At 46.3% G+C, this 12,460-nt stretch overlaps 1 protein-coding gene across 3 annotated transcripts in view; it reads left to right on the forward strand.

Moving 5' to 3' along the window:
- Positions 1–4,405: 4,405 nt before the first annotated feature.
- Positions 4,406–12,460, forward strand: part of PDZD2 (PDZ domain containing 2) — a 145,416-nt gene continuing 137,361 nt past the window's right edge. For 2 of the 3 annotated variants that reach the window (XM_030005544.2, XM_030005545.2), the window contains exon 1: positions 4,608–5,189. In XM_030005544.2, the coding sequence (XP_029861404.1) occupies positions 4,711–5,189 (479 nt within the window). In that variant the 5' untranslated portion in view covers positions 4,608–4,710. Of the gene's footprint in view, positions 5,190–12,460 lie in introns of all 3 variants that reach the window. The other variant, XM_030005540.2, reaches the window with a different exon arrangement.

A 12,460-nucleotide genomic window follows, 5' to 3' on the forward strand; every position in this document is an offset into this window, starting at 1 on the left:
GTTGGAGACTCTGGAGCTAAAACTGTGAGCTGCTTTCAAGAAGCCCCAAGTTCTCCAGGCTGGAGACTGGGGCAGCGTGTTTGCTCTGGGGATAGTTTGCGAAGGGCAGCCTGTAACATGTCCACCCAATGTCAAAATTAACCAGCTAAGAGCAAAACTCATTAAATTATTAGGCCAAAAAGGGCCTGAAAGGGTGATCTGCTCTGATTATCTCTAGAGCTTGAATGGTTTTGAACCCTGTGTCGTTACTGGGAGCTGTACTGATGTTTGCTGTTGAAGCAATGATAAAAGTGTCTTTGTCGTAACTCACTGGATGTTACCCATTATATGACCTCTCACTGTGCTCTTACTAAGAAAATGGTGCTGAAGGGAAAAAATTAAGAGGGATTGAAATGGAGAGATCTACTCTTTCCCACAGGCCTAGAGAGGTTGGCTCTAATCATTGCTCCTGGCAGGTGTATTTGTCTAACCCACTGCAGGGACCATGAGTGATGGAGACTCCAGACACCTGAGACAGTGTATCCTCCAGTGCCTTGGTATTCTTTATCCTTATTAGTGTTACCTAACCGCTCACCTAAATCTACCCCAGTGTGATTCACATCCATTACTCCACCGTGGGCGAGGAGAATAGACTGCTCTATTCCTCCTAGTAACTATGGGGCATTTTAAAGTATGTGAGGGCCTTCAGCTTGTGTTCTCACAACCCACCTGCTATGCTTTCTCCTTTTTAGAGTAGCAGGCCTTAATTTCTTGAGTATTTCCTAGTAAGTCACATTTTCTAGACTGGTAGTCATGTCAGAGCTCTGCTCCAGGTGGGCAGTTTTGCTGCTGAGACCTTCCCCGCCCTGTGTAAGTCTACAGAGATACTTCATACACCTGGTAAGCTTTGTCCTTCTTGACACATCCTGAGACAAGGGCCCTTTTTCCCCCCCCAACAGCCAGACTTTATTGACAGGAATGATTCACTACAAACCCTGCATCTCTTCCTGAAGATTTGCCACCTAGACAACCCTATCTATGTGTGATTTTCCTTTTGTAGTGCTCTGCACTTGTCCTTTCTGAACTTTATCCTAATTTTTAGATGATGTTTTTTTGATTTTTGCCAAGATGATTTTAGATGCTAATCCCGTTCTCCAGTGTGTCTGCAGTCACTCCCAGCTTCGTGTGATCCACAGTTTTAATAAGTGTGCTCTTTTTCATCGTCCAGGTCACTAATGAATGTGCTGAGCAGAACTAGACTATATAGATCCAGCAGAGCTCTGCTCACAGTGTCCTGTTTTCACAGAGTATCATTAATAACTACTCCCTGGGTATGGCTATATAGTAGTCTCATTTAATCATGTTTCCCTAGTTTATTTATGAGAAAGTTGTTTGAGACGGTGTCAAAAGCTATAATAAAGCCCAGATAAATGACATTTAACAACTTCTCCATTATGAAAAGAAATTAATTTGATTTGATATGTTTTTTTTCTCGTCTCATGTATCTGCTGCTGCTTTTATTTTTGTTATCTTCCACATACATGCAAACTGTTTCTTTGTTTTAGAGTTTTTCAGAGGGTTGAAACTAGACTGACTGAGGTAGCATCCTTTTGCTGCTTCTCTTTCTACCTTTGAAGACAGGCACTGCCCTTGCCTTTGTCCCGACTTCTGGCACCTTACCTGTCTGAGCTCCCACAGGTGACCAGGAGGGAGGTATCTGAGATGGCTTCAGCTGGTTTTGTAGGGAATTTAAAAGGTGGTTTGTCCCACACTGCTAGTCTGGAAATACCTGACTTGGACAGAGGACTGGTCTCACCCTGGAACCGGCAGAGAAGAGGATAGTACAACTTTGTAGTGATAATGTGTTGTAGTGTTAACTGTACTAATCCCCTGTGCATAGTAGGCAATTTTAACACGGACTAAAGCAAAAATCAAACCAGCCTTGCCTCTTTCAGTGTCATTTTTCAATAACTTTCTTTATCTGAGCAACACTTTTCCAGACTGTCTTCTTGGTATTAATATACATATAAAGCCTAACAAATTTCTTTTTTTTATGTTTTGCAAGGTTTATTTCATTCTTATGCCCTGACGTTTCTAGTATTTCTGCCTCTGTGTTCACACTATTTTTTTAACTCCTGCTCAATAACCTTTTAGTGTTCTTTCTTCTTGTCTTTGAGGTAAATGAAAAGCTCGTGATGCTGCCAAGTCTTCTGATCCTTCTTCTGCACTGAGATGTTATTGTGCCTGTGCCTTTTAAGCAAAAATATTGTTTCTTTGAGAAACTACAGCTCACCTTGATTACTTTTTCCTTTAAACTCTTCTCCATGAATTCTTGCCTAGCAGGTTTTTTTAATGTACTGAAGCCAGGCATTTCTGTTTTGCTGTCCCCAATCCCTTGCGTATGGCAGATTTCATCATTTCACAGGCACTCTTAACATGAATTTCCTTCCACCTTCTTACCCCCAACACATCCCTCTCTGGAGGCACTTCCCTACTGATTACTTGACCTATCAGTTATGCGAGAATATTGCTCTGAAGGCACCAGGACTCTCTGTCTCCTGCTGCTTTCCCTTCCTAGCAGATATCTCATGCTTGTACTCTCCCATTACCATTAAGTCAGTTGTTACCAGGTAGCCCGATCCATTTAATCTTCTTGGTTTGGTGTTTGTTGTGCCCTCTCCCATGTTTTTGGTTTTTTTTTTGTATTATTATTAACCAGAGAATTTAGCAGTTCTTCCTCCCTCTCTGTTCTGGACCTCAGAGCAAGTATATGCATCATCCTTGGTATACCAAAAGATGCTTCCTTTTCTGTGCTGGTCCATATATAAGCTATGCATCTTTATATCAGTATTCCAGATCTATACCTTACTGCAACAAGTTCCAGTTCTGCCAGTTAAGTCATCACTTTTGTCTTAAATTAAATCTGAGATATTAAATAAGACTTAAATTCTCTGTTAAAAGCAATATATTCACCAATGTTGCATTAGATATCTAAGATATTCAGAGGATTTAACCTTATCTTCTGGTCAATCTGTGACTGTATTATCACCCCTTCTTTTTAGACCCACGCTGAGGTTGCTTCTGTCTTTATTCTCTCCTCTGGTTTTGCCCCCTATGTCTCCTATCCTGACCCTAAATCAGAAGTCCCTCTCACTAAGCAACGGGCCAGTTCCTCCTTTCCTGAGCTGACATCCGTCCCTGTTCAGCTGTTGGTGTAACATCACCCTGTTGGTGAAGATGCTGGGCTCCTCCTAGGAGCATCACTCATGGCCATGATGTGTTGTCCCTGTCCCTGCCTGAGCTTCCTTAGGGTCACTCCTGTCCATCTAGGTAGCGTCACGCAGCCAGGGAGGTGGCAGAACACTTTGGATCCAGCTTCTGGGCAGCGGCATTTTGCAAGAGTCTCCCTTTATACTCCCTTTATACTATATATGGTCCTGGGGTCGTAGGCTCTCACTACAGGCTCTTCTGCCTAACCCAAGCCTTGCCTCCGTGTCTGCAGTAGCAGACGTGTGGGCTGCAAGCATGAAACTGTTGCCACCTTCTACCTTCCTGGTGCACAGCTCACCGAGCAGCATCTGCTCCTAGAAAGTAACTCCTGAAAAGAAACCGGTCAGCCAGAGTTGACTCACATCAGGGTTTTTCTTTGTTTCATAGATCCTAATGCTCCTAGGAAAAAAAACCTTTCTCATGCTCTTGCTTGCTAACCCCCAGCTCTTGCTGCCTCCTGGCTGCCTGTGTGCCTCCCTCTCCGAATTGCAGGAAACTGGGCAATTCACCTACACAGCTCTTGTCCTGGGGAACTGGGTAGACACCTCCCTTAGATGCTTCACCTGCAGGGTGGGTGTAGTCCGCTGTAAGCCACCGCTGCCAGTAAGAGACCCCCATTGCCTGTCCTCACCCCTCGTGTTTGCTGCTGCCCGTGCAGCTTGGTGGGGAGCTAAGTCAGAGAAGTGACCGGATTAAGCCTATCCCAGCCCGAAAACACGGGCACGGAGGAGGGCAGAGCTGCCTTCAGCGGCGGCACGGACCCGCTTCGGTCGGTGGCGAGACCCGTGTCGCGCCGTGCCCCTGCAGCGGTCCTTGGAGCGCGTTTGGTTGGAGCGTCTCCTTTGCTTCGGTGACAGGCCTGGGGCTGTGGCAGGAGCGTCCCCGCGGCTCATCAATTCCCCGTTTTACCGGGGAGGTCAGGAGCTAATCGTGACCTTTTATTCCCTTGCTGAGGAGAGCGGCTGGTGCCCTCAAGTGGTAAATCGCAGAAGGAGAGCGGCTCCGGCCGTGCAAGCCCGGCTTTGAGCTCCTGCCCCGGGCGGAATGCTGGGCTGGGGCCCTTGGGACGCCTGCAGTGTTTTTGGCACTTCTAACCATGCTGTTTCCCCCTTGCAGGACAAGACGGTGTGGTGACCGTGGTGGGAAGGAGGCGTTGTTCCCAGCGGAGCGGGGACCCTGACGCCAGACGGCCGCAGACGCTCCCCACCGCTTCATCCGCAGACCTTTCCGTGGGGCCGGCTGCGGCTTGTTAACACCAAACAACCTGCCTTGACTCTGCTTTTGGTCGGTTGGAGCCCCCCAAACGTCCCAGTGAGATTAGATGGGGCTTGCTTTGGATCTGCAGCCCCACTCCAGCATGGTCCCAGGGGCCGCAGGGGGCCGTGGCGGGCGGCGGAGCCAAGGTGTGGGGAGCCGATCGGGGCCGGGGCTGCTGCCGTGAGGGGATGCACGGGGACAGCGATGCCCATCACGCAGGACAACGCAGGGGTCTTCCTCCCCCTCCTGTGCCAGTGGCTGCAGAACAGCCGTCGGGAGGGGGCCGAGGGCGCCGAGCAGCAGCTCTGCCGCTCGGCCGTCCAGAAGCTGAGCGAGTACATCCAGCTCAACTTCTCTGTGGACGAGAGTAAACTGCAGCCAGGGAGCTGCGGGACTTCAGATACAGAGATCTGCACCATGTACCTGGCCCAGGAGATGCGAAAAAACGAGGTTCTCGGGTTGAGCTTTGGGAACATCCCTGCTCTGGGGGACTATGGGGAGAAGCGTCGGGGAGGGAAGAAGAGGAAGGGGCATAAGGGGCCGGTGCTCGACGTCGGGTGCATCTGGGTGACAGACTTGAAGAAAAACAGCCCAGCCGGGAAGTGCGGGAGAGTGCGCCTGAAAGATGAGATCCTTTCTCTGAACGGCCAGTTGATGGTCGGCGTGGATGTCACCGGTGCGAGGTAAGGGTGGAAGAGCAGCCGCCAGCGGCCGCCTCTCACAGCACGTGGTGCAGGTTGTGGCCGGTACTGATTTATGTCCGAGGGCAGAGGTTTTGACCTCTGCTTTCCAGCCCCAGGGGAGATTTCTGGGTTCCTTCTTAAGGTGTGTAGAAAATACCTAGCAAAAGCTAATCAATAATTAGCCTACATCTGCTCCTCGCACATCCACTGGAAAATTTTGAGGGGTCATCGTGTCAAAAAATAATATCTCATAAGCATTGGAGGGTCTCCACTAAAACAGAAGTCTTCTGCATTTGGATAAGAATGTTTTCTTAAGTAAAAATGAACACAGACTCAGCAGCACTGGAAGATTTTTTTACAGGTGCATTTTTGTTGAATCATTTGAGTTGAGGGAAGCTTTTTTGACAGCTAAATGTTGTCTGAGACTTTTTCAAAGCAAGACATTTTTGTGTTTTCCAGATTGGAACAACTTCATTTTAATAAATTCCCTTTGATTTTATTGCATTTGCTCTCTTTTGCTGTCTCCTGTCCCAGAAAACTTGAAACCTTGAAGGGTTCAAGTCAGAAATGAAAGTTCTTACAATGATATAGATTATTCTTGCTTTTTTATTTCAGCTGCTGCATGCTGTAAAATCAGTTATTGGCCCAGCTTTGCTCTTTGTGGGCCAGCAGACTTGCTCACATTTCCCTTTGCAAAGGCAAAGAAAGACCTTTCTTTGCTAAAGATGAGGATGCAAATGCTCATTCATACCTGAGGTTGCAATGTACCGGAGGGCATGAAATCCTCTCCCTCTTACCAAAGGGGATTCATCATGGGGATGGACAGTTTTGGAAACAAAACACTAGTGAAGTGGCCCTTCTTTAAAAGGAAACTGTTGATCTGCAGCCTGGGTAATCAGCATGTTTTATGGGCCTTGGGAATAATATGCCATTTTAAAGCAGCTGAGAAAGTGCTTCAGCAAATGAGATTTGCAACAGGGGCAGATAACAAGTTTCAACTGAAATAAGCTGTGTACTGAAAAAAAAAGAAAGAGTTGAATCTTTACACATACGCCAAGTGAGAGTATAGCATTGATGGGAAGACTTACCGGTTATTTATCTGCTGCTTTAGTTGTTGGGCTTCCAAAGTCACAGTGGCCTTGGGGGTGTAGCAGTTGCAAGTTATAATCCTGCAAAGTGCATGGCCTTTGCTCCCAACAGGCAGTGAATGCGGCAGCGGTTTGGAGTGACTGTCACTCCCGATTCTGCTATGTGGCAGAATAAAAGCAGTGACTCTTCATTCTGTGGGTGCTGGGCAGGTCAACCTGGCTGTGATTTTGCAGGTGTGATAGCCACCCTCTGTAATTTCAAGCCTGTAATTCAATGAGTGTATAAATATTGGTAGTGTGGCAGTACCAGTCAGTGGCACCCCCAAATTTGAGAGGTTTTGTCGCAAAAAGCAGTTAGTTTGCTGTTTCCCCTTTGCCAGATGTCACTGTTTCTAAAATCCAAGGGAACTGCTTGCAGTGGCCAGCAATAATGTTATCTTATTATTAATGAAAAATGAAAGATAATACCCAATGGAGCCTGAAATGTTTGGATATCTGTTCTTTTCATCCTATCCCTGAAGGCTTCATTTTGGGCTTGTTCCCTTTGGAAAGCTCTGTTATTAGACCAGCAAGCTGTGACTGCTGCTAATGAGAACCAAGTGCTCCATTTTCCTTAGTTGAGATTTTTTTCTGGCCATTATGAAGACAGAGTTTTGGTGGTGCAGGACCAGTGTTGTTCATAAGATCCTGTTTTAGAATATTCTACATCCAATTTAGGCCAAAATTTAGGACATCTCTTAGTCAAAACCTGATTTATTTTCAGCATCCAAAGCATACTTGCCTAACTTACTGTCAGCTGCTACTTGACAAGGGTGATGTTGATGGATGACAGTTTGGGACCTTGAGGATGCTCTCAGTTTGGAGTGCTTGGTGTTGCCTCTCAGCGAGCTGGCTGGTAGCTCCAACCCCATGTTACCACCTTGTTCATCTGATCTGCTCCAGGATGCTTTGAGAGTCCTTCAGTAGGTTTCTCCATTGGTGTGCTCAGAAGGGAAATAATTCTGTCTAGGTTTATAACAGGCTGAAACGCAACATCAGCTTGCCTTCTGGGAAGACTGTTTGAAAGAAGCAGCTTTCCTAGAGTATTTCCATATTGATGCTATGGTGGCAGTAGCAGAGCCCTTTCCCCTTGACTCTTCAAGGTGTTGGGGCAGGGCAGGACACTGAGCAGTAGTCCTGGCTTGATTTCTGTCTGCCTAATTATTCTCTGGCTGGGTGAGAAACTCTTCCAGATTGGCACAAAGGGGTGTGAGTGCTGTGATTTGCAGTGTGAGGCACTTAGTGCAGCCTGCGCATGGTCAGTGAAATTAAAATACTGTCTTAGCTCCTGCAGCACCAGGCTGGATTGAGCAAGCAAAATCACTGCTTGCATGTTTATTCCTTGCCTGCCAAGTGTGCCAGGGCTGCCCCATCTTGCCTGGTGAGCATGTTGTCCACACTGATGTTTTAGGGCATCTCCTGATTTATTTCTGTAACAGTGGGGAATTTGGCATGAGGGTCTCACAACTCTGCCGCTTTCCTGGGGGTTACCACCTCTGCAGCAGGGCTGGCAGAAGTGTGCTCACGTACCCTGGGCTTCATGTCACCTCACCTCCAGCTCCATCCCACGACGAAAACCCTCCCTGTTCCAAGGGGCTAAGCCAATACACTGGACAACGGGAGAGGAGAGGTTGGGGCACACTGTCTCTTCTGGTGGCTGTCCTGTGGATGTGGTCAGCCTCTAAAAGATGCAGGGGCAGACAGCTGGAGCCGTAACAGATTGGGCAGCCCTGGACAAATTGGGCGCTTTCAGCACCTGCCTGCTATAGGTCCTGTGCCTACAGGTCCTCAGGTCTTGGAGCTGTGATGGGGTCAGGCACCCTGCAGAAAAGCAGCATGCTGCTTCTCGGAGGAGCTGGCTGTGGGTATCACTCATCTGTCTCTCCCTGCTAGGGAAGGTGAATCTGACTTCTTTAAAGAAAAGTTATTTATTTAAATTCCACCTGATTGCCATGTAAACAGCAGAAACAGGTTGATTATTGCTGAGCTTGTTTCTTTTTTTTTTCTTTCTTTTCATTTAGAGAAACATTATGCAGTAATATAATCATCAAAGCTCTTTGCTTAACAGGGTATTATTATATTAGAGAAGAATGATGTACGTGGTGGCATTTGTGGTGATGTTAGTGACTGAGGGAAAATTATTGCTCTCTTCAGATTTAGCAAATTGTGTGTGTCTATCAAACACAATTGCAGGGAAATGAGCTGTATTGGAGTACTGAATAAAGGTTAGTAAAAACTGTGCATGTTTATTTATCTTCTATCTATACAACTGTATCTCCAAAACACATGGGTTATGTTCCCCCAGACAACAACTTCCTATGTATTTTGGAACTACTCTTCTCATTTTGGGCTATTACTCATTTACTGGAGGGAGGCTGTTAGTATTCCTGCAGATGACAGATGAATCCTTCATTTCTTGAGCATGACTGAATGGGGCTTCATTGAGCAAGTCCTGGGAGGATTGCAAAAGAATTATTTTGTCATGAGTATCATTCAGTTTGAAATACTTGATTGTGAATTTCATAAGCATAGCTGCAGTGCTTGGACACAACTACCATATACATCTAATCTTTAAAATCAGTGCTGAACAGATTTCCAAATTCAAACTGTTTTTGAAGAAAGCAGAGTAAGATACATTACAAGTGATGACAGCGTTCTATAAACATGAGATATTATTATAATTTTGTCATTGAGGAAATCCAACCACTGCTTCACAATATCGTGTTCCTCATCAGCAAAAATGACCAAACATGGCCATGTGTGGGAATACAGTCAAGAGAACTGGCTGGCTTCTTTTTAACCCACAACCTGGAGTCGCTTCCAAAAAATGAACAGAGAAGTGTTTTGACAGCCATACCTTTGCACAGCATTTTCTTAGTCTCTCCTCTTCAGCCAGTGTCCTGGGGGATTTGCTAGGACTACCTCCCAGCACAAGATACAGCATGCTGAATGTCAGGGAAATCAGTTTATTTTCAAAGATGCTGAAAAAGACCTTCAGAAATCAGATGTGCAATGGAGAATGAGCTTCAAGTGCCACTACTGAAGGTGAAGCTTTGACCTTACCTGAAGTTGGGGTTTTCCAGCAAAGCCAAGGTCTTTCCTGAGTGCTTGCTGCGACTGCGTATCACATCTACATGCTCCAGGGTAGCTGGAAGTATGAAGGCAATGTCCTGGTCCTCCTAACAGATCAATGCTATTAGTAGTTGTGTGATATATGGACATTCTAAACACAGTCCTGCTTCTCTGTAAGTGCCAGCAGCTGATTACAGAGCACAATACTGAACGTCTAACCAAATTACAGGTCTCAAAATGTGCAAAGGACTTTGTGCTGCTTGCCTGCAGCAGTCAATAACAGTCCTGGGCTCAGCTGGATGAAATCTTGAGGTTCTGTATCAAAACAGTCCTTGCTGGTGCTGCAAAGCCAATGTGCCGTCCCTGGCTGTATTTGGAGTCAAATTGTGCTCTGAACAGTGGTCTTCAGGAGGGTGCTCTTCTTCTTTGCCCCCTTGTTGGGAGCCCTGCATGCAAGGAGATGCAGAATGGTACATCTGCTGAGGGGATGGGAATGGAGAATGGGGACCTTGCTGCGTCTAAGTAGAGCTGCTCAAAAATCTGACAGTGTGGTTTGATAACTGATGTTTCAGAAGAGCACACCTTTCAAGGTACTTTTTATTGAGCTCCCCCTTCATCAGAAGTTTCAACTGAATGATTTTTTAGCATAAACTTCTTTGACCCTGCAATAGAAAGATTTTCTTTTTGGAAGAAATAGCCCCCGAATGTGGTCACTCTTTGATATCAAAGTGCAGTGGTCCAGTTTTGCATTTTCCATGGGGCACTGCTTCCTGCCACACTGTGGTGAGACATTGCCACTGCAGGAGGCTGGCAGTCCTCGCCACGGCCACTTTGTCCCTGTGCTGGCGGCCGCAGTTGTCTCTGAGCATCTGCAGGATTTTGTAGCACCGTGTTACTCAGTGTGTTCAAAATGCTTCCAGGTGCTCCGACTGGTGTGTCAGGATGGCATGCTGTGGGAACAGGGAGCAAGGGCTGTGCTCCCTCTGCTCATCAGCTGGGGCCTTCAGTTTAAGTTTTTGGTAACAAATCCATTCTTTAGTAGGGTTGGGCATTAGGGTATATGAATGCCTGTGTTATGGTGGAAGGGGAGGTTTTCAGGTTTCTGTGCCTGTGATGGGCTCGTGTTTCTCTGGAAGTTATTGTGGATATATTTTCTGCTTGGTGGAGCAATCTCCTTTATACATCCTTTTTCTTAGGGAAGAATCATCCCAAGAAACCTATCCCTGGTCATCGCAGAAAGCTTTGTCTCACCACACCCCCACCTCCCAGACATGTCAGGTTGCATGGATCGATTGCTCTGTTTTACTGTGTTTCCTCACCTCCTTCCTAAAGCAAAAGTGCTGCCAACACAAAGTGCTGCTCAGTATAAGCAGCTGCATTGCCTGGTGTTAGTAGGGCCTTCTCCTGGTTATGTTCATAAGAAAATATTTTTGTTTTAATAGGAAAACAAATGGAAATGTATCCTGGCCCTTTGCCCTTGGCCAAGGGGCAAACATTTCTGTGGGAGCTCCTTGTTAAAATATTAACAGCACTGAGTACACAGAGAAAAACAAACACAGTGGTCCTGGAGACTGCAGCCTCCAAATACAATCTCAGGGAATAGATTTCTCATAACTGACCTATAAAATACCCCCAACCTATTGTGGAGTTGAATTAGTTTCCTTTTTGATATCATATTACCAATCTTCATGCTGCTAGGTGATGGATCAGGGCACGGAGGCTGAGACTTGGGGCTTGTTATCACGGGCACGGATGGGAAGCGTACGCTGACATGCCCTCCGAGCTGCCTGGTGTGTGAGTCCCGAGAATGAAAAATAAGCAGCATGTAGGAATTTTGGCTGAGGGTTTTCTCCTCCAGTTGAGCTGCTGTGGGGGGGGAGACAGTGAATGTGTGCTCAACCTGTGCAAAATGAGAGGAAGCCTATGGATGTCGAACATTTCTCAGGCAGAGCGTAATTCTCACTGTGCTCCTAAAGTCTTGTATGCTGGAGCATGGAGCTCCCTCTGAAGCACAGCTGCTGTATTTTATGCTGATAGTGGATATTAATTCCCCCCTTAAAATATAACAGGACTAAGAAACTAAGAAAGAGATGTGTTTCTTCCCTTCTTTTACATATTCAGGAAAGGTATGAGCAGACTTAGCCACACGTGTTGAGAAATAAATTGCTCTGAAGAAATGAGCTTTATCCCAAATCCTCTCTCAAAAGCTAAAGACTTAAGCAGAAGGTCACTAATCCCCAGACTCAGCAGAGATCATTTAGCTTGTTTGTCCTCTTTGCTTTATTAATCTGAGCATGGGTTCTCTCAGTTTCCCCTCTGCACCCTCTGGTTCCTGCCTTCCCTCTCAACCTCCCTGTGCTGAGCCCAGCCTCTGCGGGGGCAAAACCCATTCTCTTGTAGCGATGGTCATTTGCAGCATCCCACCGCTACAACTGTCTCCTGAACAGGCTTTCCAAACCCCTCATCCTCCTCAGCTTTGCATCTTATTTATCTTCTTGCTCAGCTCAGTTTTATCTAAAACCCATAAAAGATGATGGAAAGACTGCCACTGATTTAAATGACTCATGTCCTCTATGTGTTTGCATGTTTGTCCCAAAATTCTGGGAGCAATATGCTTGTCATTGCCTTCTACACACCGTTGCCACTGAACAACAGAGCTGGCCTCTCTTGGTAGAAAGCATGATCCCCAGAGGGCATACATGTATAATTAGGCAACATCCCCAGAGTCATCTGCAGCAAATGCTCCCCAGCCCTGGCTCTGCACGCTTTCTTTTCGGAGGGATTGCATCAGGCTTGAAAAGACTTGGACAGAGGTTGGTGGTATTGCCTTAGGAGGCATAAAAGTTTCAGAGGTTACACAGTGGGTTGTCCTGAACTTTTTTTGTGTGCTTTTGTTTTGTTCCATTGAACTGTGAAAGCCCTGCTTGGAAGGCTGTACCTTGTTGCCAAATGTATGGCTGTGCATCTCCATTTAATTTGCTGTTCTGACCACGCTGTAATTACAAGAGAACAAGCCCACTGTTTGGGAGGAAGCTCTGCCATCCCCACTCATCTACTGTGGGAACAGCCTGG

This window comes from Aquila chrysaetos, chromosome Z, assembly GCF_900496995.4.
Source record: "Aquila chrysaetos chrysaetos chromosome Z, bAquChr1.4, whole genome shotgun sequence".
Classification (NCBI taxonomy): Eukaryota; Metazoa; Chordata; class Aves; order Accipitriformes; family Accipitridae; genus Aquila; species Aquila chrysaetos.